Here is a 26,629-nt window from a genome sequence, read left to right as displayed (position 1 = left end):
CTCCCCTCTCATGCTGTTTCTCTCTCGCTCGCTCTCTAAAAAATAAATAAAATCTTAAAAAAAAACCCTTCAATTATATAAAACATTCTATCAAATTTGTCTCCTTGAAGCCCTCTGTCCTCCTGCTCTAATCTGGACTGCTTGCCCGTTACCCTGGTGCACATTGATCATCCTGGGATGTCCATTTATGACTATGCTTGAGTTCCCTTTGCTTTTGTCCTCTGTCAGATCTTCTGAGTAGACACATGTCTACTCCCTTTTGGCAGAACACAATGATGAAAATTCCTATACATTTATCTTTACACACCTGTGATACTTCTATAAATGAGATTCTAGTAAATATCCTAGGTTTTATAGAGTATGGGTATTTTTAATTTAGATAGATTCTATTAGGATGTTGTCCAAAGATATTTACATTTATATAAATTATTTTATGACAATACCTATTTCCTTTTAAATGTTTTAGAGAGTGACCAAAAGTCATACGCTATTTTAATATGCATTTCTTTAGTTATTACTGCCATTGAGCGTTATTTCTTGTGTTCATCAGTCATTTATATTTATTATTTTTAGAGCATATTTCTATTGTGTTCTTTTTCTTATTGATTTGTAGGAAATCATAAACTTTATCTGGTATAAAAATTGGAAATACTTTTCTAAAGCCTTTTCTCTCACACGTTTGTGTTTTTTTGCCTGTTTGTTTTTATTTTTTTACTTTACTAACTTTTTAAATAACAGTTGTAGATTTCTTGTCTTCCTTAGAAAGACTTCTTGGATGGGCTAGATTGGTGATGAGTGTTAAAGAGGGCAGTTGTTTTGATGAGCACTGGGTGTTGTATGTAAGTGATGAATCACTGATTTCTCCAGAAACCAATATTGCACTGTATGTTAACTAACTAAAATTTCTTTTTTTAGAAGATTTCATTTATTTGAGAGAAGGAGAGAGCATGAGCAGGGGGAGGGGCAGAGGGAGAAGCAGACTCCCCACTGAGCAGGGAACCCCAACGTGGGGCTTGGTCCTGAGTTGAAGGCAGACGCTTAACCAACTGAGTCACCCAGACACCCCTAATTAACTAAAATTTAAATTTAAAATTTTTTAAATAAATAAATAAAATAAAGACCTTCTTAACCACAGTGTTGCAAAATATATCTGTTATATTTTCATCTAGTATTTTTGTTGTCATCTTATACTGAAGCCTGTATTATATCTCAAATGTATTTGTGTATATAGTGTGAGGTAGGGATTTAGCTTCTTTTTTACCCATAGAAACATCCCATATTGTCTGCTTCTCACAGAAACAATTATTTCTCCTTTATTCCCTTTTTTAAATCTACTATTAGTTTCTATTTCTATTTCCATCTTATTTTTCTGAATATCCATACAGTAATAAGCATGCATAAATGCTTTTGGAAAAAGTTGAGATTAAATATAATTTTTAAAATAAACTGATAAATTCATCACTTTCTGTATGTTTGATACTATGCCATGTACTGTGGACAATACAAACACATAAGAGATATTCCTTACCTCAAAAAGCTCCCAGTATACTTAAGAACATTGGTCTACTGTACAAGAAACAAAAAAATCATACACAATATCAGAGAAATGTTAGATTCTGGTATAACACATAGGACAGACTAGTATTGTGCATGTTCAGAAGAAAAGATTAAAGGGAAAAATAAGACTCATTGTAATCAATGATTGTAATAAATTAATTGTAATAAATATTGGGAAATATCAATGACCAATGATTTTATTTTTGTTTTTTTCAGTGGAATCATATCTGATCTTTTTCCTGGAGTCCAAATTCCAGAACATGATTATGGTATATTGCAGTCAACAATTATAGATGTCATGAATAGACAGAATCTTCAGCCTGAGGCATGTATGGTTAAAAAAGTGATACAGTTCTATGAAACTATGCTGGTAAGACATGGTGTGATGTTAGTTGGGCCAACAGGAGGTGGCAAGACCACAGTTTACCAAATACTGGCAGAAACTTTAGGGAATTTGCGAAAACTTGGTGTAGACAATCCCTTTTACCAACCAGTTAAAACATACGTTCTTAATCCTAAATCAATTACAATGGGTGAATTATATGGTGAAGTTAATAACGTAACCTTGGAGTGGAAAGATGGTTTGATGGCACTAAGTGTCCGAGCAGCTGTGAATGACACTTCAGAAGACCATAAATGGATCATCAGTGATGGGCCCGTGGATGCTCTTTGGATTGAAAATATGAATACAGTGTTGGATGATAACAAGATGCTTTGTCTGGCTAACAGTGAGAGGATCAAACTCACACCTCAAATCCACATGCTTTTTGAGGTAAATATATATGCCTTACTGAGAAGTGAAATCACTCATTAGATTGGCATGCCGTCATCAATTTTTTTTCTTGTTGATATGTCATTTACTATCTGTAAGGCCTACCATGGTGTTTTGTTTACATCCTAAATTGTTTACATCCTTATCAAATTGTCCTTTTATAGTAGAGTGTGCATCCTGAGAACTAAAGACTCTCAAATATTCCTGTTTCCCTAGAAACAGGAAATACAATAAATTCTATCTTCCTCAGCACTTGTTTCCTTTCTTTTGGAAATAGTTAATCAATATATTAATGGTGTTACATGATTTGAAATGCTTTCTAAGTTAAAAAAAAAAAGTAGTTATATTTACTATGAATAAATTATCTCTCTGTGGTATGAATATTTGGTGAAGAGATTGGAAAAGGAACCTAATACAGCTATAAAATATTCTGGAAGATACCACCCCTGCTGTACCCATCCATCAAACAGGGATTGAATGCCTGCTATGTGGCTAGGCGTTCAGCTAGGGATGAGATATAAGAATGAAAAAGTAAAGAAGACAAAAGCAAAGAGGAGGAAAAAGAAATACCTCTACCTTCCCATAAGGATTTGACATTATCCTCTTAAGGGTTTTTTTCACCTTATGCCTCACTTATCTTTCCTCTTCCATTTTTGATTACTTAAGGCTGTCCCTCTCCCTTTCATACAAAGTGTTAAGTTTAAACATGTGATCCATTAGCATTGAAGGGGGAAGAATTAGGAAGTATTGTTAGCTATTTTTTGTTCAACTTCCTTCCATTTTAGGTGCAAGATCTAAGGGTTGCCTCTCCTGCAACAGTCAGTCGATGTGGAATGGTGTTTGTGGATCCTGAAGAACTGAAATGGATGCCTTATGTTAAAACATGGATGAAGAGTACTTCTAACAAAGTAAGTACAACCAGATACTCCACAACATATCCATCGGTCGGGATGGAGGCCCTCGCGTGCCCAAATTGTAGTAAGTTAAGAGACCTCATTGTGCTTTGTGGAGGGAATTCCAGCACCGTTACCTAGTACCTCTTCCTAAGAATTCTTGAGATCCTCCTGAAATGTATATCCCCCCCAAATCTGTCCTCATTATCTGTTACCTCAGCCTGCCAAGCTGCCTCGCCACTCTGATTCCTGCCCACTCTGCCTGGCCTCTCCCCAGATTGTTTCCTCTCCCATACAAACACAAACTGCTTCCTTAAGTCCCCTAAACACAGCCAGAACAGGCAGGGGCATTCTAGAGGGGATGGGGGTGGGGGGATGGGTTAGCCTGGTGATGGGTATTAAAGAGGGCATGTACTGCATGGAGCACTGGGTGTTATATGCAAACAATGAATCATGGAACACTACATCAAAAACTAATGATGTAATGTATGGTGATTAATATAACATAATTTAAAAAAAAAGACTTTGCAGAAGGCTTAAGATAATGAGAGGGAATCATTAATTCTAATTTTAATCTAGGCGCTGTCATTGTTTTTAGATTGTAGGAGCCCCTAACACCTCTGAGAGAAAAGAAAACCTTTAGTTTCCCTCCCACCCAATCTTAGGTCTCTGACCCAAGATGTGTTCTAACCTCAGAGGAAACATTCCACATTATTATACGGGACAACTCAGGTCTCTATCACCTTCTGCACCCTCTCCATTCCAAAGTAGGAGTTCTCTTTGCCTTAGCTTAGCAAGGGATCTTTTGAAGTGTTGTGCCCCATCCCAGCCCCCATCCAGGGAGCCGTCTTCTTTCTGCCTCTCCCCCTGTAAAGATGAATCAGAAAACTATTGTTTGTTTTTTTCATTCTTAGGCATCAACATTTGAACAATAATGTGTTCTAGTTTCAGAGTACATTATTAAAGAAAATAATTCTCAGAATTGAGAATGTATCATGACTACTGTAAGATTTTAAACCTTCCCAAATATACTTTTCTTTTTAAATTAATAGGCTATATTACTTAGGGCACTTTTAGGTTTATAGAAAAGTTTAATGGAAAGTACAGAACGTTATCATATACTCCTTCTCCTCCAAACATAGTTTTTCCTATTAACATCCCCCACTGGTGTGGTACATTTGTTAAAAGTGATTTGTTAAAATTGATGAAACATTATTGATACATTACTGTTAACTAAAATGCATAGTTTACGTTAGGGTTCACTCTCTGTGTTGTACAATTCTGTGGGTTTTAACAAATGTATAATGTCATATATCTACCCTTACAGTATTATAAATAATAGTTTCACTGACTTAAAATCTGTGCTCTACCTATTCATCCATCCATACCCCCTCCTAACCCCTGGCAACCACTGATCTTTTTACTGTCTCCATAGCTTTGCCTTTTCCAGAATGTCATGTCATTGGAATCATACAGTATGTAGCTTTTTCAGATTGGCTTCTTTCACTTAACAATACGTTTTTAAGTTTCTTCCATATCTTTCTGTGACTTGATAGCTCATTTCCTTCTGGTTCTGAATAATATTCCATTGTATGGATTTACCAAGTTTATCCATTCACCTGCTAAAGGACATCTTGATTGTTTCCAGGTTTTGGCAATTATGAAGAAAGCTCCTATAAGCATCTGTGTGCAGGTTTTTATGTAGACATAAGTTTTCAATTCATTTGGGTAAAATATCTAGAAGTGTGATTGTTGGATCATATGGTAAAATTTTATTTAGCTTTATAAGATACTGCCAGTTTGTCTTCCAAATGCCATTCTGCATTCCCACCAGCGATGAATGAGAAATCTTGCTGCACATCCTCACCAGCATTTGGTGATTTGGTGTTTTAGATTTTCACCATGCTAATAGTTATGTCTCATTGTTTTAATGTGCATTTCTCTAATATGTGATCATGAGTGTCTTTTCACATGCTTATTTGCCATCTGTATATCTCCTTTGGTGAGATGCCTATTCAAATCTTGCTCATTTTTTATTGGGTTGTTTCCTGTTTTTGAGCTTTACAAGTTCTTTGCAATTTTTTGGATACAAGTTCTTTGTCATGTATGTATTTTGTAAAAATTTTCTCCCAGCCTGGCTTGTCTTTTCATTCTCTTAACAATCTTTCACAGAACACAAGTTTTTTGTTTTTTGTTTTTAAGATTTTATTTATTTATTTGACAGAGAGAGAGAGAGCACAAGCAGAGGGAGCAGGCAGGGAGCCTGATGTGGGGCTCGATCCCAGGACCCTGAGATCATGACCTGAGCTGAAGGCAGACGCTTAACCGACTGAGCCACCTAGGCACCCAGAACACATGTTTTTAATTTTAACGAAGTCCAGCTTATCAAATTTTCCTTCATGGATTGAGCTTTTGGCATTGTATCTGACACCCATTTCCAAACTTAAGGTCACCTAGATTTTCTTATCTGTTATCTTCTAGAAGTTTTTTAGTTTTGTTTTTCACATTTAGGTCTGTGATCCTCTTTGAGTTAATTTTTGTGAAAGGTGTAATAATAGTGTCTACATTCATATTTTTTTGCATGTGGATGTCCAGTTGTTCCAACACCATTTGTTGAAAACACCATCCCGGGGCGCCTGGGTGGCTCAGTCGGTTAAGCCTCTGCCTTCAGCTCAGGTCATGATCCCAAGGTCTGGGATCTAATTCCTCATCAGGCTCCCTGCTCAGCTGAGAGCCTGCTTCTCCCTCTCCCTTTGCCGGCCACTCTGCCTCTTTATCTTTCTGTCAAATAAAGAAATAAAATCTTTAAAAAAGAAAGAAAAAGAAAAACACCATCCCTTCTCCATTGGATTGCCTTTGTTCCTTTGTCATAGATCAGCTGACTACATTCGTATGGGTCTATCTCTGGGCTCTCTACTCCGTTCCATTGATCTTTGTGTCTGTTCTTTTGCCAGGATCACACTGTCTTGCTTACTGTAGCTTTTTAGTAATTCTTGAAGTCAGATAATGTCAGTCTTCCAACTTTGTTCTTCAACAATGTGCTGTTTTGGGTATTTTGCCTCTCCATATAAACTTTATAATTGGTTTGCTGGTATACACAAAATAACCTGCCGGTGTTTTGATTCAGACTACAGTGAATCTATAGATCAAGTTAGGAAGTGCTGACATCTTTATAATACTGGATCTCCCCATCTATACACATTGAATAGCTTTCTGTTTACTCCGGTCATCTCTGTCTTCTTTCACCAGACTCTTGTGGTTTTCCTTATTTAACTCTTGCACATATTTTGTTGGAATTATACCTAAGTACTTCATTTTTTGTGCTAATATAAATGGTGTTGTATTTTCCATTTCAAATTCCAATTATTCATTGCTGATATATAGGAAAGCAATTGACTTCTGTATCTTAACCTTGTATCCTGTAACCTTGCTATATGTGCTTATTAGTTCCAGGAGTTTGGGGTCAATTCTTTGGCATTTTCTACATAGACATTCATGTCATCCATGAACAAAGACATTTTTTTCCTTCCTTCCCAATCTGTGTACTCTTTATTTCTTTTTATTGTCCTACTGCATTAGCTAGGACTTCCAGTACAATGTTAAATAGGAATGATGAGAGGGGCTGCATTCTTTTTAAATCTTTGGGAATTATTCCTTTTCCTTACATAGATAGTTAAGTTGCTGTTTTTTTATGTTTCTCATTTTTAATTGTTCTTAATTATAAGACTGCATGAAATATATATTGACAGGTAACAAATGATTATAAAATAAACACCTCTGTACCCAGTACCAGATCAAGATGTAGGACATTGTCCACTACCACTACCCAGGATCTCCTCCATATGTCTCTCCCAAGTCATAGATTTTTTTAAATTTCAATTTGTTTTATATCTTGTGATGTTTATACCCTTTAATCTAAAAGTCACAGAATATATTGTAATACACAGATTTAAACTAACCCATTTCTAAATTTAATTACATATTTTATCGGGTCTTACGGAAATATTATTTGTTTGTATGATTTTCAGCTGAGTGAGGAAACCCAAGAATATATATTGAATCTTTTCCAACGTTATGTTGATGATGGTTTATATTTTATCAATAAAAAATGTGGCCAAGCAATCCCACAAGTGGACATCAGCAAAGTTACTACACTCTGTTGCTTATTGGAGTCTTTGATACTTGGGAAGGATGGAGTTAATTTGACAATGGTATGAAAGGTTTTTCTCACTGCTATAAAGCTAGGAAAATGAGATTGTTGTATAGATGCTTTGCAAATAGATAACTAACTTTTCTATAAAATGATCATTTGATTTTCAAGTTAATTTTTTGCGGAGTAATGATTGTGACTAGATTCATAGAATCTCAAAATTGGAAGGAATGTAAGAGAACTTATAGTTTACTCTTGTACTCAATGTTTAAATTCCCTACAGTCTGCAACACATTCCCAGTATGTGTCTAATAGCTGCTTACATACTTTCATGCAGGTGTAAACAAAGTGTTAACAGTCAGTTGAAAGACAACCTTGAGCTTTTTTCTACCTTGCTATTCATTTTCTTGTACTAGTATAAAACATTGCTCTGTGAACTATTGAGTCAACTGTAAGAAACATATACTATACTCTTTTTAAAATGCATGAGTCTAGACAAAAGAAAACAATCTTCAGGCTTTGAAATTAAGGATGCAATTTATGTTAACAAATAAAATACTAAAATTCTTTCTTTTTGTTCTTTCAGGAACAAACAAAACTGAATACAATACTATGTCAGACTTTCATATTCTGTTATTTATGGTCTTTGGGTGGTAATCTAACTGAAAACTACTGGGATTCTTTTGATACATTTATTAGAACACAATTCGATGATAATCCTGATGCCAGGGTAAGAGCCAAATAAATTTCATTTTAACATAATAACTCTGTATCATTAAAATTAAATTTCAAGACTAAAATTTTGAAACACTTAGTTCTACTGCAAATAAAAATCCTTCACTAAAAGAGTTTAAAAAATTATTCACTTTTTTAAACCATAGACAATACTTATTGTATTAAAATTTTTAAGAATCCTCTCCCAGCCATATGAAGAAAGTAAGGTATAAAAGTATATAAAAACTTCCTACCATAAACAAATATTGAATTCTAGTTAGTACATTTATTTTTCACAGTGTTATGGTTCGGCAATTCAGAAATTACTTTCTATACATTCTAAAATTGAGCAAATGAATAAATATGTTGAGGATAATGTCAACCAGGTTTCTCACTGTTAGGAAAAGGATTTACAAATATGAAAGGGAAGAGATTAGAAGGCACCTGTATTCTTGCATTGGAATTGGAAGTCTTGGTACACATAGATCAAAAAATGTATATACATATATGAAAATTAATACATATATTCATACATACATAAATTTCCTAATTCTGTGTGCTGATAGGAACTAGAAGAAAGGATACCCCAAGAGCAATGAGCGTACCTAGTATGCTAATTTCTATATACTGTTCTCCATGAAAGGGAACCAAGGCTTCTTAATGAAATAGCTCCTTGGAATGAATCCAGGAGTAGGACAGGGGAATGTACAAAATGAACCTAAAACATCTTCTTATGGCATGTAGCAAAGATGTGCTCAAAGAATGATCACACATGTCAAAAGAACACAGGAGCCAGTTTGAGGGACTGACCAAATCTGAACAGATTTGAGCATCAAAATAAATAATAATAGTATGGGATTACAAGCATTTGCATGAAATAAAAATCTATGAGTTGATACTCATAACAAAAATATACCTGAATAAATAAATAAATGGGGGAGAAGGAAGAGCTCTTTCTCATAGAAGAATACCATTTAATCTATATAGGAGAAATGATGGAGTTAGAAAGTCATTACTTTGCAGCTGTCATAATAATAATTGATTTAGCAAGAATCATCAACAGATGCCAAAACTAGTGGGTGAAGACTTGATGACAAACAATGTTTACATAGTTTCAAAGTATCTCCTACAAATTACTGATTAACTGCAAAGAGAAAAATAGTATTGTTACAGTAAAGAAACCTTGCAAACACTACTTTAACTAAGAAATCAACGTCATCAGTATTAGGACAAACCTGTGCCTCCTGATACAGAGCACTGAGAAGGACAAAACCTCACTTGTGAAGTATTCCTTTCAAACATGCATGACCTGAATCTAATTATGGGAATACACCTGGAATACCCAAACTGAGGAGTATTCTATAAAATAAACTGGCCTATAGTCTCCAAAATTGTCTGTCATGGGAGACAAAGAAAGCTGAGGAACTTTTCCAAATAAAGAGACTTAAGGGATATAACTAAATACAATGCATTATCCTGTATTGGATCCTAGACTGGGGTAAATATAGCTGTAAGTGGCATTATTAAAAACACTGGCAATATTTGAATTTGGAATGTAAATTAGGTAATAACATATCACTATTCAACTTTCTGATTTTGATCATTTTACTGTGATTATATAAGAAAACATTCTTGTTCTTTAGGAAATACACACTCAGTTATTTAGAGTAAGGTGGAATAGTGTATACAATTAACTCTCATAGAGTAGAAAGAGCAATAATAAAACAAGGGGGCAAAATGTGAACCCTCAATCTAGATAAAGAATATATAGAGTTCTTTGCACTGTTTTTTTAACTTTAAGTTTTAACTTACATCAAAGTAAAAAGTTACCAAAAGAAGAAAAAAATTCCCTAAGAATCTGAGCTCTATGGATTAGGACCTTCTAGTAGATATGAAACCCTTCTGGATCCCCAACATGACTGTATCATAATTGGACAGGATGGGCCATTTTAAGGAGAGTTGGGAATTTGAGACAGATCCCTCTGGGTCAAGAGAAATGATCTGGGATCATCAAAGGGCAGTAGGAGATGGTCCAAAGCAAGCATTGAGTATTCATTTCAACAAATATTTATTGGAAATCTGGTACATGGTAGGCACCATTCTGTATAGTGGGGCTAATGTAAGTAAATAAAGAGTGTGGTGTTAGCACAAGGGTAGACAGATAGACCAGACAGGTAGATCAGTGATTTATTTCAGAGCAGGGTGGAGGTATGGCCAGTATTGATGGGGAAGGGGAAGAAAGGAGCATTCTGAGGTTCTGAATATGTTCTACATCATGATCCAGGGGTAGTTACGTTGATATTTACATATGCAAAAACACCTTAAACTGGACTCTTAAAATCTGACAAAAGATGTTACATCTCAAAAGTTTTTTAAAAAATAGAATAAGATAGAAAATAGAGTGAATTGCAGACAGTGGGGGTAAATATTATACATATTCATAGACACACATATGTATACAGGTACCAGGTCACCCTGTAAAATGGATTTCTTATTAAGAGTTGCTGTCAGGGGCACCTGGGTGGCTCAGTCGTTGGGCGTCTGCCTTCGGCTCGGGTCATGATCCCAGAGTCCTGGGATCAAGCCCTGCATCGGGCTCCCTGCTCCGCGGGAAGCCTGCTTCTCCCTCTCCCATTCCCCCTGCTTGTGTTCCCTCTCTCGCTGTGTCTCTCTCTGTCAAATAAATAAATAAAATCTTTAAAAAAAAAAAAAGAGTTGCTGTCAGGGGTGCCTGGGTGGCTCAGGTGGTTGGGAGTCTGCCTTCAGCTCAGGTCATGATCCCAGGGTTCTGGGATCGAGCCCTGAGTCGGGCTCCCTGCTCAGCGGGGAGCCTGCTTCTCTCTCTCCCTCTGCTGCTCCCTCTGCTTGTGCTCTCTCTCACTCTTTCTCTGTCAAATAAATAAATAAAATCTTTTTTAAAAATTAAAAGAAAAGAAAAGAAAAGGTGAAGCTTCTCATAACCTGGCCCCTGTCTGTGTTCCCAGATTCATCTCTCACTGTACATACTGCTCTTGTATTTCCCAGTATGCGTGGTACTTCCCATGTCTTCAGCCTTCTCTTCATCCTCCTTCCCCATCCCATTCCTTCTTTGCCCATAGCACTCCTGCTTGTCCTTTAAGTCTGAACTGTAGCTTCACCACCCCTTGGAAGCTTTCCTGAATCTCCAGCCACCACCATAAACTCCCCTGCAAGTAGAAATGAATCATCCTGCCTTTGCAAATGTACTAACTCCATTGGAATCTTAATTCTCTGTAATATTAACTGATATGTTTGTGTTCCCCCCATGTGAATTTCAAGGTTACTAAAGGCAGAGACTGGGTCTCATTCAGCATTTGCCTCTTCCACCAAGCACAGTAGTCAGCAAGGAGTAAGCCCTTGAATGATGACTTGAATTGAAAATGCTTTAAAATTCTAATCTAATGTGTCTTTTTTTTTAAGATTTTATTTATTTGAGAAAGAGAGAAAGAGAATGAGACAGTACAAGCCAGGGGAGGGACAGAGGGACAGGCAGACTCCCTGCTGAACAAGGAGCCCAACACAGGGCTCAATCCCAGGACCCTGAGATCATGACCTGAGCCGAAGTCAGACACACAACTGACTTGAGTCCAACAGGTGCCCCCTAATCTAAGGTTTTAATATAATCAATATATCAAGATTTTTGTGCATTGTATTGCATGGTTATGTTTAAAGTATTAGACTGATACCTAAGAAAAGAAAGAAACAGAGAAAAAAGAAAAAGAGAAAAGAAACCCAAATACATTCTCTACAAAGAAAAAAGAAACCCAAATACATTCCTATTCTATGACTGCCTTCGTTTATGTATGACTTTTTCTATTGCTGTGTGACAGTCCTATTGAAAGTGGTATTTGATTTTATACTTCAGCTGCCCAGTTCTGGTGATCTGTGGAGCATCCACATGGACTTCGACACCAAACGGCTGGATCCCTGGGAACGAATCATACCCACCTTCAAGTACAGCCGAGATGTTCCTTTTTTTGAAATGCTTGTCCCCACAACAGACACAGTGCGCTTTGGGTATCTAATGGAAAAATTGCTGGCAGTCAGGCATTCAGTGTTGTTTACGGGAATAACTGGAGTTGGCAAGGTAGGAAACCTATCTGAAACAAGAAGGTCTGTCCCAAAATGAGGGCATGGTGGACTTGGAATTGTAAGCCCCAGAAATAGCACATTATTTTTCAAAGGAAATTCTTTTGAATTTTGATCATTTTTTAGGAAGAATGGAACTATGCTGAATCTGTATCTCTCTTGGGAATTACTCCAAAGTTTGCCAGTTTCTGAATAAATCCTTGGGGTCAATACCTCATAAACCAGAGGACCCTGTGGACCAGTGTTTTGGGTTTGGGGGCTTTTCAGTCGTATCCCTTGGAATTTCTGAGGCTGCCACCACACAGGTTAGGGTGGGAACAGGGTGGTCAGAACAGTTTGTGTCCCCAGAGGACTGTTGATAAAGGCCAGTCCGTGTCCTCCTGCCCATTTACTTCTACCCAACACAGCAATGGGGATTGGAAAAAAGCAGAGCATAGAGGGAAATGTTGATTGTTTGGTCTCCTTGGCTTGGGGAGAGTCCACATAAACAGAGATTCACTATTTTGGTTTTTTTCTTCTCTTTTTTTCCCCTCTAAGTTATTTCTAAAAGAGGTTTGGGTTCTTCTAGGACTCGTGCTACCAAATTGACTTGGATAGGAACCAAGGTGGATTTTGGTATAAAACTAAAATAAAAACTTTTGCTAAGATAGAGCTGGTTAGACTATCTCTTTGGCTCTGATAAATATAATTAAATGGAATCTCCAGGAAGAAGGTAGACATTTTGATCTAGCTTTAACCTATCTCCTTTATCCTGTTTCTTTATTCATTGTACTGGATTATTACTGATGTGGACAATTGAAAGATATATTGAATACATATATTAACATATTTTTTAATTTAAAGTCTGTCATTGCAAAAGGATTGTTGAATAGAATTCAGGAATCAGCCGGCTATGTTCCTGTTTATCTGAATTTTTCTGCTCAAACTTCATCTGCAAGAACACAAGAGATCATTGAGTCAAAACTGGAAAGGAAAAGAAAAAATATACTAGGTAAGAGTGATCATTTTTATTTGTCTTACCCAAATTTTTTATTAAACTAATAATCACAAAAATACTGCATATAATAAAGTTACAAATGGATATTTTCTTTGCTTATTTTATTTGTAAAGGTGATTCTGTGAATGGCATTCTTTCCTGGGCTGTATATCCAGACATCTTACCATTAGCAATCAAGCAGTGTATTTCTGTCATCACCTTCAACTCAGAACATCTTCAATCTCTCCTCTCTGTGGCTGCCCCTCTCCACGCATGCTTTCAAACCTGCATTGATTTCCCTTTATTTAAAACAAACCAACAAACAAACGACTTTGTATCTGGTGCACTGAGTTATCCGAACTCTGCAAGGAATTGCCATGAGACTGTCTAGGTTTTGTCTTCAGTCAGTGCTTTCAGCCAGGCTTTGTGGGATCTCCCTCACCATCCCATATTAACTGCTTAGATAAATAGCATAACTTCTGGTCACTTGCAGCTATTTTGAGTCAGGTCTAATGTAAGGTTTCAATCTGAAACCCAATGTAAAGCTCTTCCTCTCCTCTGTCGTGGACCTGGTTTGTGGCTCATGGTGCTGGAGGTGGAGCAGAGCACGGGGTGCCCTTTTGCCCTTCCTGGCCCTCCTGTAGGAGGCTCTGGTGTGTTGGGATGGGAGGAGGAGAGGACAGGACAATGTTCTCCCTAACTGGCATTATATGGGCCTTCGTGTGGATTGTCTCTGCTTCTCTTGCTGGTGCTAAATGACGGTCTGTGCTATCTGTGTGGCAGGCTTCCAGGAGCAGCTCCCTGAGGGACTCCCCAAAAAGATGTGCACAGGTCAGGCACTGGCCTCCCCATTGGAAGGTTCCCTAATGTTGGGAATCAGGGTCCCAGCCCCCACTCAGGCCCACCCTCCAGCAGTACATCTTGCAGTCCTTGCTACTGGGTCCACTTGGCCAGCCCACAGTCCTCCTGGGTGGCATATGAGGCCAGCTCGAGCCCAGCTGCCTTCCACATTCTCCATTATCTAATGGGCCCTCTGTGCCAAGCTGTGGGGGTACCAGCTGCTTTACTGTCTCCTGTCTATTCCCTTTTTCCTACTCTGGTAGGCACAGGGCAATTGATGCCAGTCTCTCTGGTGGGAGACCCATGTCTTTCTGAATGATTCTCTTTGAGCCCCTCACCACTTCTGTCCAGCTACTTGGCTTCTGGGATCTGGAGGATGGAGTGGGGCACTGAGTTTGCCTTGGTTCCTTCAATGTTGGCAAGTACTGGATGCCAGAGTGGGTGGGGTCACCTCTGCTTACGCTGTTCTCTTTTCTCTGTCACTACTCTTTTTTTTTTTTTTGACTAGTGTGTATATTGATGTTCTCTAAGTTAAATATGGCATTGTGAAGTTCCACCGTATTGGATTTCCCTTTGATGTGATCAGGATGCTTTTGAATATCCAGCCCTATTTTCCCTGTGGAGGGTGGTGCAATGGCATTTATGTAAGGAAACTTTTGGAGTACTTCTGTTTCCTGCTCTGAAAAGAAAGTGACCTTCCTCACCCCAAGCCAGGCCACACAGTTGGGGAGAGCAGTGGCAGTGACTGGGATTGAGAAAGATCCAAACCTGACTGGAGAGCTGGCAGCATCCTGCCCCTCTGGGAGTGAGGGTGGGGGCCCACCTGACAGTATGGGTGTCTCAGCCCTATCCACCTCTCCCTGCTGGGGCCCTCGTCACTCAGAATGTGTGCATTACAACCTACGGGGTGTTCACTGAGTTCAAAGCCTTACCTGAGCTTTGTCTTACATTTTCCAATGGCAAATCTTAATTCTTAAATTCATTTTGTTCCCCAGGAGCACCAGGAAACAAACAAGTTGTGATTTTTGTTGATGATTTAAACATGCCCAGACTAGATCACTATGGCTCTCAACCTCCAATTGAATTACTTCGGCAGTATCAAGATTTTGGCGGATTTTATGACAGAAACAAATTCTTTTGGAAAGACATACAGGTTACTTTAGGTTTTAAATTACTTTGTGTGTTTAAATTTAAACAGTAAGAAAAGATGGTGTATTTGTTTGCTAGGGCTGCCATACAGAATACCACAGACTGGGTGACTCAAACAACAGAAATTTATTGTCTCCCAGTTGTAGAGGCCGGCAGTCTGAGATCAAGAGGTCAGCAGGGTGGGTTTCTTCGGAGGCTTCTCCCCCTGGCTTGCAGATGGCAGTCTTCTCCCTGTATCTTCTCATGATCTTCCTTCTGTATCCGTCTGTGTCCAAATGTCCTCTTCTTATAAAGACATCAGCCATACTGGATTAGAGCTCTTTAGAGACCCTATATCTCCAAATATAGTCACATTCTGAGATACCAGGAGTTGGGCCTTCAACGTATGATTGACCAGGAGAAGAGGAGGACACAATTCAGCCTCTAACCTACAGCCTTGGTGTATGTGACTCAATTTATTTGATCTATTTTAAATTCTTGCCCTGCTAATTTATTCAGGAGATTCAGGGACAAGTGAGATAGGCCCATCTCCCCAAGGACTCAGCTTCAGGGGATAGATGGGCACGTGTATTTATAATGCAGGGTGATGAATGGAGGGAGGCAGGGTGGGCACTGGTTGAGGATGAGAGAAGACTTCCCAGAAGAGATGATGTTGGAAGGGGATTTTGCAGTCCGAGCATGGCAAGCAAGGGAAGGGAGCATTTTGCATCTTGAAGCAGGGAGTGTGGAACACCACGGTGCTGTGGAATGTGGGCACCAGAGTGGCAGCAGATGCAGAGGTCAGCCCAGGGGGCCCTGGTACCATGATAAGGAACGTGGATTTATCCTCTAAGAGATGCACGGCCTCTAGAGGAACTGTTATGGAAAGATTCCCTTGGCCACAGGGAAGGGTGGTCTAAGAGGAGGCAAGACCAGAGGCAATTACAGTATCATGTATAGGTCAGTTGAAAATGTTATGACCAGAGGCTCATAGGAACCCAACTCTGTAGTTCCCCCCCAGGAGCAATGGTTCACTGTGTGTAAATTCAGTGTTCCATGATTTTATAGAACATAACTACAACAAATAACAAGAATCCATGATACTTAATATTTGTTGAACGAATATCTTTTCACCTAACATACAAATTCTTAACCATTTTTTAAGATTACATTTTTACATAGGTGTGTTTCTACAGATAGAAGCGTTAGCTGAGTGACCTTGAACAACTTAACCACCCAGGGTCTTGATTTTTTTCATTTGCAGAATGAGGGTAACGGTAGAGATCTCCTGAGGTGGTTATGAGGATTAAGTCAGGTAATGTGTAGGCGGACATGAGGTAATGCTGTCACGTGGTAGGTCCTCAAAAGAAGTGTTGGTTCTACGTCCTGCCACCGGTATGGGCAGCTGTCGTCTCCTGCTTGGCTGGGTGACTCGCATGGGTTTCTTCCCACCCAGGATGTCACGATCCTGTCGGCATGTGCACCCCCAGGCGGGGGCCGCAACCCTGTGACTCCCCGCTTCATCCGCCACTTCAGCATGCTGTGCCTTCCCATGCCCTCAGAGCACAGTCTGAAGCAGATTTTTCAGGTGAGTGGGAATTTAAACCTAGGCGAGAGGGAAAAAGAAAACATGTGTTCCCAAACTCCCACAGTCAGAATAGGCTGTTGTGTTTCTGAGGAGCCCATCTGTCCCTTTGCTGAGCAGAGAGCAGGTAAACACAGGGACCTCTGGGCAGTAGCTGACGGGCATCTGCATCACTGCCTTCTGTGTTTGTGGCCCCAGAGAGAGTTTCAGGAATGCAGAAAGACTGCCAAAGCCTTTAAGGCAGGCTGTATCGTGGGCCCATGCCGCTCAGCACTCAGCAGATCTCGGGCGCTATCCCGCCCCCGCCTCTGTGCTCCTCTCATACCTGACCAGCTCCCCATACGTGGGCAAGCTCAAGCGCCATGCACCTGACCCAGAATTCATTGCCTCGCTGCCACCACCACCTCCAACAAAAACAACCACCCCTATTTCTTCCACCTGTACAAACTTCCCTAAAGGGCCACTTCCTCAACCTTGAAGTGGGAAAAATAACCGTGCCTGCCCTGTAAGTGCTTAGCAGAAGTGTTCAATAAAAGATGGAACATTATTTTGAGTAGGATGTTGAGAGATCGTGAAGCAGCACAACTAGAGTGAGCATGCCATAACCAACCACAAAGGCTCACCGAGAAGATAGGGAGCTGAGCCTTGGGGAACAAGAGTTGACAGGGAGGAACAGATCCTGGGAACAGAGGCACACGGGCAAATGCAGTCACAGGGGCGAGAAATGGTAATGTGGGCATACAAGTGGAATAAGACACTTAGGTGACTGCTCTGGAGAAGCTGACTTTGGCAGTAAATCGCCGAGGAGCCAAAGAGGGGCAGTGACACATTCATACATGTCTTAGTGTTTACTTAGTGAAAATGTATACACCAAAAATATGCATCACTGTACATTCTAAAGGTAAACTAAGCAGCACACAACAAATTAAGTTGATAATGTTATCATTAAATTAGATATAATTTCTAATTAGAAAGGTATGACAGCAGTAATTGAAACCAATGATCAACTCCATGAAATACTAACAGTGTGCTCATGCCAAAGCATCCTTCCCCCAGACTGTGGGAATTCTGGCTCTATGTTGTGTGCATATTCTTAGTAGAAGCTTTTTGAAGTTGCCAAATATGTCATGTAAGCCAGACCTTTGAATAGAAGACCAAGCTGTGGTCCTCAGTAAACTCTAAAATGACATGCTAATTTTAATTTTTGAATATAAATTGAGTAGCCCTTAATTTCATTTATTAAAGAAATATTTATTGAGCATGTACCAGGGGCCAGACATTGGTATTACACTTTTTAAATTTTTTATTGTTATGTTAATCACCATACATCATTAGTTTTTGATGTAGTGTTCCATGATTCATTGTTTGTGCATGGTATTACATTTTAAACAAAGAAGATGCCATCCTTGTCCTCATGTAGCTTCTACCATGGAGACAGATAATAAACAGATAAATTAACTAATATGTATTATATTAATACTATATATATAAAACTATATAATATGGTTATATATGTGCTATATTTATAAATACAAATTTACAATGGATGGAGAATAAACAGACTAGAATTTTAATTTTTTTATATATAGTGTACATATGTATAGTAAAATTTTTATTTTATATATATTGGGATGCTCCTACTCAAAATATGGGCCATATGGAGAATGGTAAACTCATGTTGGGGGCCCAGAGGGGAGTAGCTCAAAAGATAGTCCTCGTAGCCTGCTAAAACTAATGTTCAATGAGAAGGCTCATTGAAACAAATACTTGGGTTTATTTTTAAATATCTCCTATATGAGAATCCGAAATCTAAAGTCACAAGGACTGACTTACAAGCATTGATGTGCATTCTGGTGCCTTCCCATCACCATTGTGATGGGAATTTACCTATTTAAAAATCTGTAATAATTGTCCCAAGCATCTGGGTGCAGTAGGCTAGCTAATAAATATGTACTCAGAGATTGTGGCAAGTTGTATATGAGAAGATGAGAGAGCCATAAGAGACACTGAGAGGAGGAGTCAGGGAAGGCCTCTGCAAAGAGATGACAGGTAACCTAAAACACAGGAGTGAAAAAGTCCCTGGCAGCAGAGAGCCCTAAGGAAGAGGGTGGGCATGGGAGATAGCTGTGCAAAGACCCTGAGGAGGGGAGAGAGCCTGGGTGGTTAGGCCCGGGCGGCTGGGTCATGGTGAGCAATGGGGAAGAAGACAAAGTGAGGGGCTGGGCAGTGCCTGATCTTCCTGACCGAAGGTAACTGAAGGGAGACAGGAGTGGAAATGGAAAGGCAAGTAGGAGAAGGAGGGGCTGAAGAAGCCCAGATGAAAGAGTCAGGGCTGGAATGGGGTGATGTCCGGGATCCAGAGAGATTCAAGATATGCGTTCAAGCTTGACTGTGGGGACAGAGAATGGAAGGTGTCAAAGGAGACTTGCAAGCTCCTGCTCTGAGCACGGGGTGGGGCCGTATGCCGAGACAGGGAAGCTGAAGGGGGGCGGGTTGTAGTTACAAGTAAGTTGCACTTTAAACAACAATTCCATGGAATTGTTGGTCATGCACCCATAAATATCAGAGAGAGGCCCTCAGCTCATTTCCAGATGAGTTTGGGCATGCCACAATGAACCTCTGGACCCACAGGAAGCAGAAGTCTAAATTACGTGGAGAGTAAGTTCAGTCAGTTCACTGGTCAGATACAAATGCTGCTCAGGCATCACCAGACTATCACAGAAGACAGGAGTGAGCCCATTCTCGGCGACATATTCTGAAGGGAATGGCAGAGTTTTATCACCCATATGTCCTTGCATTGGCATTCGGCTTTCTAATTATTATTAGAAAAAGCATCATCAGATCTGGAGTATTTGACAGATGAGAAATTTTTGTTGTTTAAAAAAAAAATCTAACCCTCTCACATTATGTTACTTGTTCTAGGCCATCTTAAATGGCTTCCTTAGTGACTTCCCACCAGCTGTAAAGCAAACCGCAGCAAACATTGTAGAAGCCGCAGTTGAGATTTATAACAGAATGAGTGTTGATCTTCTGCCAACACCAGCCAAGTCCCATTATGTCTTTAACTTGAGAGATTTATCCAAGTGTGTACAAGGTAATGTATGGAACCCTCATTCTTTGACCTGCACCCTCCCTTCATTTCCATTCACCCCAATCTCTCAGTAGAATTATATGTCTATGAGTGTCTGCGCCCCACCTAGAAATCCCATCACATGTTCCCTATTCAATTCACCCTCCACCCCCACCGCAGCCTGATGACTTCACAGCTTTCCTCAGACCACCAGCATCCCCTTCCATTTCTGGCTCCCGGCTGATGACCTGTCTTTTTATTTCACCAAAAAAAAAAAAAAAAAATAGAAGAAATAGAACCAGAACTGCCTCGTCTTCCAGTTATTCCAGACCACTTGCATCTGCCTTTCCTCCTACTGCAGTGGCTGAGTTGTCCCTGTTCCGGTCATGTGCCAATACCCCGTCTGACACATTCAGTGTCCCCCTCCCCTTCAGCCTACTCAGGGATTTTGCTCTTATGTTGTATGGTTCATCCTGTGTGCCATGTATACCTATGTGTAGAGTAAATATTCTCCCTGTCCCGCTCTGCACTGTGTCGTGAGAAGTGAAGTGTCCCCAGAGAGAATGAACATTTCAAGGACTGCTATACATCACTGCTTTTGTTGTAACTTGATATTATTAGAACTGCATTTACAGTTATAATTTATATTAATACAAAGTAATCAGAGTAATTTGGAATAGAAGCCAGAAGGACCAAGGGCATTTGGTGAGGACTGAACACTGGAAAAGAATGAGAGAGGGAATTCGTGTTTTGAAAACAGGGTAAAGGTCAGGGGTGGGGGTGGGGGAGTTACTGGATGAGTATATATGTATACTAAAGAGATGTGACACTCCTCACTTAACATGTTGCAACCGAATGTAATAATGAGATGAACATAGCCTATACTATGAAGTCTGACCACTTCACGTGTTCAGTGAAAGAAATATCACAAAGCAAGAAAAAGGTTTTTGTCAGATAATATGTCCAGTTTTGCTTTCAAAAAGTGAGATCACCATTATTCTTTTTTTCTTTTTTTTTTAATTTTATTATGTTACGTTAGTCACCATACAATACATCACTGGTTTTTGATGTGGTGATCCACGATCCATTGTTTTCGTATAACACCCAGTGCTCCATGCAGTACGTGCCCTCCTTAATACCCATCACTGGGCTAACCAATCGCCCCTCCCCCCTCCCCTCTAGAACCCTGTTTGTTTCTCAGAGTCCATAGTCTCTCATGGTTCATCTCCCCCTCCGATTTCCCCCCCTTCATTTTTCCCTTCCTTCTCCTAATGTCCTCCATGCTATTCCTTATGTTCCACAAATAAGTGAAACCATATGATAATTGACTTTCTCTGCTTGACTTATTTCACTTAGCATAATCTCCTCCAGTCCCATCCATGTTGATGTAAAAATTGGGTATTCGTCCTTTCTGATGGCTGAGTAATATTCCATTGTATATATGGACCACATCTTCTTTATCCATTCATCTGTTGAAGGGCATCTCGGCTCTTTCCACAGTTTGGCTATTGCGGACATTGCTGCTATGAACATTGGGATGCATATAGACCAATGGAACAGAATAGAGAACCCAGATATGGACCCTCAACTCTATGGTCAAATAATCTTTGACAAAGCAGGAAAAAACATGCAATGGAAAAAAGACAGTCTCTTCAATAAATGGTGCTGGGAAAATTGGACAGCTATATACAGAAGAATGAAACTTGACCATTCTCTAACACCATACACAAAGATAAACTCAAAATGGATGAAAGACCTCAATGTGAGACAGGAATCCATCAAAATCCTAGAGGAGAACATAGGCAGTAACCTCTTTGACATCGCCTACAGCAACGTCTTTCAAGATACATCTCCAAAAGCTAGTGAAACAAAAGCAAAAATGAACTTTTGGGACTTCATCAAGATAAAAAGCTTCTGCACAGCAAAGGAAACAGTCAACAAAACAAAGAGGCAACCCACAGAATGGGAGAAGATATTTGCAAATGACACTACAGATAAAGGGCTGGTATCCAAGATCTATAAAGAACTTCACAAACTCAACACCCAAAAAACAAATAATCAAGGCAAAAAGTGGGCAGAAGATATGAAAAGACACTTCTCTGAAGAAGACATACAAATGGCTAACAGACACATGAAAAAATGTTCATCATCATTAGCCATCAGGGAAATCCAGATCAAAACCACATTGACATACCACCTTACACCAGTTAGAATGGCAAAAATGGACAGGGAAAGAAACAACAAATGTTGGAGAGGTTGTGGAGAAAGGGGAACCCTCTTACACTGTTGGTGGGGATGCAAGTTGGTACAGTCACTTTGGAAAACAGTATGGAGGTTCCTCAAAAATTTAAAAATAGAGCTACCCTATGACCCAGCAATTGCACTCCTGGGTATTTACCCCAAAGACACAGATGTAGTGAAAAGAAGGGCCATATGCACCCCAATGTTCATAGCAGCAATGTCCGCAATAGCCAAACTGTGGAGAGATCACCATTATACTATGTGTGTATACCCACTAGGGAAGCACCCACCTCTGGTAGTGTGGGGATAAAGCTGGATTTCAGCAGGATTTTCTAGTTAATTAAACTGTCACTAGTATTTCACAAATGTAGAAGTTTCCTTTTTCCTCTTTCTTCAAAAACAGGTATCCTCCAGTGTGATCCAGGAACAATAAGAGAAGAAATACAGATATTTAGACTCTTTTGCCATGAATGCCAAAGAGTTTTCCATGACCGTTTGATTAATAATGAAGATAAACACTATTTCCATACTATTTTGACAGAAATGGCCAGTAAATATCAATCGTTATGTACCTGTTCTTTTTCTTTCTTAGGTGGGGGGCCTAGAAAAGCAATTTGATTTCTATAAAGAAAAATTAAAATGAGCTTAGATAAGGTAAAGCAAAATGAGTTTTAGTCATTCATGGGTAAAAGTTTTTCTCTTCAGTGACTCAAATATGTAGAAATATGTGAAATATTAGGAAAATCATTTTATTAAAATTCAGGAAGAATTAATATTTTAAATTCAGTATGCAATTTTAAGTAGAAAAGGGAAAGAAAGAGAACCAGTATTTTGTCTGGTAAGAAGCCAAGATATCTCTAAAGTACCTCTTATTTATTGAATATATATTCAATATCTATTATTTAATAAAATTTTTATTAATATTAAACATTCTTAATCTTAAATCCAGGAGATTATCAACCAAACTAAAATGGTGTAGTATCAACATGGCTTTCTCTCAACTTTCATTCACTAGTTAAGCCCTCTAAGTAAAGTAACAGCTGATATTATTCTGTATATCTTATTGAAACACTGAATTCAAGCTTATCATATATCACAAATTGATTTTGTTTTTTGAATAGATAAACATTTTGGAATTGCAATTGGCCTGGAATATTTTTTAAATAGACCCATCATCTTTGGAGACTTTATTAAGGTGAGTATCTTGAACTGACTTGCCTATATTTGAAGATAAATAAAGCACTTACTATTTTACAGTTCAATTTCATATTCAACAAGAACTTTGCATCTGTGAAGATTAAAGATCTAGACCAGGGGTCAGCAAGCTATGGCCCACAGGCCAAATCTACCCCCTTGCCCATTTTTGTAAATAAAGTTCTATGGACACACAGCCACACCCACCTGACTGTGTGCTGTTCTTTTACGTGGCTGTTCTCACATGACAAGACACAGTGGGGAGGTAGCAACAGAGGCAATATGACCTGCAAAGCCTAAAGTACTTATTATCTGGCCCTTTAGAGAAACAGACTGCTGACTCCTGATCTAGTCACATTCATTTTGGTAATAGTTTGAATCAGAGACCCATCAAGTTTTTGATTTGGAAGGAAACAGGGAGGGTTAGTTTCTTAACTCAGGACTGGCATTCCCCCGCTTACTGTATTCTGTGTAGCTCTTCAGCCTGTGCTCACACACTTCCAGCAGCTCAGTAGGTAACCATGCTGCCCTCCTCATTTCAGGGTAGCTCTCATCAGTAGCAAAATTTTTCTGACATTATGCTCCTCAGTTTGTACCCCCAATAACGTGTACCCACCAGCCCTAATTTTGCCTTCTAGAACCGCCTCGAATAAGTCTTCTTCTAACCATCCTACCTATGTTGATGGGTAACCATCTCGTTTTACCAAGTTGACTTTTGTTTGGGTACAACATTCCTAGTGTCTCCAAGAGGGCAGGGGCTGTGTCTGTTCTGTTCACCCTAAATCCCCAGCTTCCCACACAGAGCTAGGTATAGAGCAGGCTCTCAATCAGCGCTGGTTAAACAAAAGCACGAACTTGTCTTTATATTGTATGTATGCAATTACCTCATCACCCTGGTAATCCCTATCAAATAAAAAAGATAAATAATTTATTTACATGCAATATATCTACTTAAATGTATTATTAAAAACAAAGTCCAAAGTTTGTTTCCAGGTGGTGATTATATTTCCCATGTGTTTCTACTGATACAATCATCAAATGGGAGAATAAAGCAAAGGGAAAACAACAGTTGGACCCTTCTTGCATTATTTTAGTCACTGGCTCCAAATGAAAATGCCCCCAGGGCAGTTGCCCCAGCAAAGAAAAGACCACATCCACAGGTCCACACAAGACATCAAACAGGAACTCAATTCCTTCTAGTTCACCCCAAATTTCATTCTCCATCATTTATTTAATCAGATGACTGCTGTGTAAAAACTACATGTAGTTCTGGCATGATTGTTTATGACCATAACAGTCTGGCATGCATCATTTTCAGCCCATTTAGCTTCTCTGATGTCAACAGCCTGAGAGCAAAAGTACAAACCCAAAGTAAGGTATAGCAAGAAAAACTGGAAACCTATTTCTGAGCTGCTGTATGAATTTTATAGCAAAGATCATTGAAATTCCAATGTACTGTTTGAAGTTAAATGAAATGGATTTTCAGTTACTATGAAAATCTGAGTTTCTTAGTCCCATTTCCTTGGGTTGAAAGCCTTGCGCATATATATATATGCAAATATATATACAAATAAATAAAATATGCATGCAAATGATTACATAGTAACATGGATAAAATAATGTTCCCTCCTAAGGTTATGAATGTTGTGTATATTTCTGTGTCATAATTGATCTAACTTGGTCCCTCTCCCATAAATCATCTTATAGTTTGGAGCAGATAAGATTGACCGGATTTATGATGACATGCCCGATATGGAGAAAATCGCAAATGTTCTAGAGGACTATCTTGATGATTATAACCTTACAAATCCCAAAGAAGTAAAGTTGGTGTTCTTCCAGGATGCTATAGAACATGTTTCAAGGTATGTACTATAAGGTGCCCAATAATGCATTGATCTAATTTCTTGTGTATTAAAAGGTAAGAATTAAGTCATACAAAAGTCTTTAGATTTGTAGATGAACAAAGGCCTATTAGCAAATCTTGCTATAATGTAAAAGTTATTATATATTTATTTATTTATTATTTATTTATTTATTTTAGAAAGGGGAAAAGAGAGAGGAGAGCAGGGGTGGGGAGGGGCAGAGGGAGAGGAAGAGAGAGAATCTGAAGCAGGCTCCACACCCAGTTCGGAGCCCAGTGCAGGGCTTGAGCTCAGGACCCTGAGATCATGACCTGAGCCAAAATCAAGAGTCGGACGCTTAACTGACTGAGCCACCCAGGTGCCCCTCCTTATATATTTTAAGTATAAGTGGCATGAACTTTCTATGGAGTCCCAGGGGTTATTTTTGCTAAATATTAATAGGTTGTTTTTGTTTGTTTTAAATGCCCTGTCTCATTACAAAAAAGGATGTAAGGTAATTTACAGAGATACATGTACAGTATGACAAGGCTGATTACATGCATGCCTAAAGAAAGATGGGTTTCAAGATTATAGCAAAATGAGTGAAATCCAAGGATTGTAGATTCCATCTGCTTATGAGTCTGACTCTCACCCCCCAAAGTTTCCTTTGAGAGATATCCCTGACAAATAGATATCCAGCCTGAATATCTGCAGTCCTTGGGGCATACACCACTTTTTTTTCCAAATTTTAATTCCAGTATAATTGACATACAATGTTGTATTAGTTTCAGATGTACAATACGGTGATTCAACACTTCTGCACAGTATTCGGTGCTCATCATGACAAGTGCACTCTGAATCCCTTTCACCTATTTCACCCATCCCCCCCTCTGGTAACCATCAGTTTGTTCTCAATATTTAAGAGTCTGTTTTTTGGTCTCATTTTTTTCCTTTGTTCTTTTGTTTTGTCTCTTTAATTCCACGTATGAGGGAAATCATACGATGCACCACTTTTTTAATTTTTTTTAAATATTTTCTTTATTTGTCAGAGAGAGAGAGAGAGCACAAGCAGGGGGAGCAGCAGGCAGAGGGAGAAGCAGGCTCCCTACTGAGCAGGGAGCCCAACGCAGGCCTTGATCTCAGGATCCTGGGATCACGACCCAAGCCAAAGCCAGACACCCAACCATCTGAGCCACCCAGGCGTCCCAGGATGCACCACTTTTTAATGTGCATCTGTGTACTGTTGGACAATTCCAAGTATTGAAATGACGCTTCAAGGATGATGCCAAATCTGCTCCCTGTGACATCTGGTATCTGTCCCATCCTGTGAAGCAGTGACAATAACGGCATGAATATAAAACCATGATACAGAGTATCTCCTTTAACTGTGATAACGCCTCTCTGCGGCTCAATATCCTAATCTCTCTACTAATAAGACGCAGAGAATATTCCAGTGGTCATAATCAGCCCCTGCAACCCTTGGTGGCTTCATTAGTTCATGATCTCATGGTTCCCAGTGGTTCTGTCTTGGGGTCTCAATGCAGTTCAAGTCAGACAGCAG

The 26,629-nt window shown here is 39.2% G+C and overlaps 1 protein-coding gene across 1 annotated transcript in view; it reads left to right on the top strand.

Moving 5' to 3' along the window:
- The window catches only part of DNAH6 (dynein axonemal heavy chain 6), a 214,859-nt gene that overhangs the window by 95,430 nt on the left and 92,800 nt on the right, over nucleotides 1-26,629 (top strand). The window contains exons 33-44 of the mRNA XM_021697409.1: nucleotides 1,774-2,329; nucleotides 3,115-3,237; nucleotides 7,251-7,433; nucleotides 7,959-8,102; nucleotides 11,970-12,191; nucleotides 13,037-13,184; nucleotides 15,005-15,162; nucleotides 16,594-16,725; nucleotides 19,645-19,816; nucleotides 22,437-22,583; nucleotides 23,155-23,228; nucleotides 24,935-25,089. Of these exons, the coding sequence (XP_021553084.1) occupies nucleotides 1,774-2,329; nucleotides 3,115-3,237; nucleotides 7,251-7,433; nucleotides 7,959-8,102; nucleotides 11,970-12,191; nucleotides 13,037-13,184; nucleotides 15,005-15,162; nucleotides 16,594-16,725; nucleotides 19,645-19,816; nucleotides 22,437-22,583; nucleotides 23,155-23,228; nucleotides 24,935-25,089 (2,214 nt within the window). The remainder of the gene's footprint in view (nucleotides 1-1,773; nucleotides 2,330-3,114; nucleotides 3,238-7,250; nucleotides 7,434-7,958; nucleotides 8,103-11,969; nucleotides 12,192-13,036; nucleotides 13,185-15,004; nucleotides 15,163-16,593; nucleotides 16,726-19,644; nucleotides 19,817-22,436; nucleotides 22,584-23,154; nucleotides 23,229-24,934; nucleotides 25,090-26,629) is intronic.

The sequence above is a fragment of the Neomonachus schauinslandi genome, chromosome 10 (assembly GCF_002201575.2).
Source record: "Neomonachus schauinslandi chromosome 10, ASM220157v2, whole genome shotgun sequence".
NCBI lineage: Eukaryota > Metazoa > Chordata > Mammalia > Carnivora > Phocidae > Neomonachus > Neomonachus schauinslandi.
This window is presented reverse-complemented; position numbering and strand designations above follow the sequence as displayed.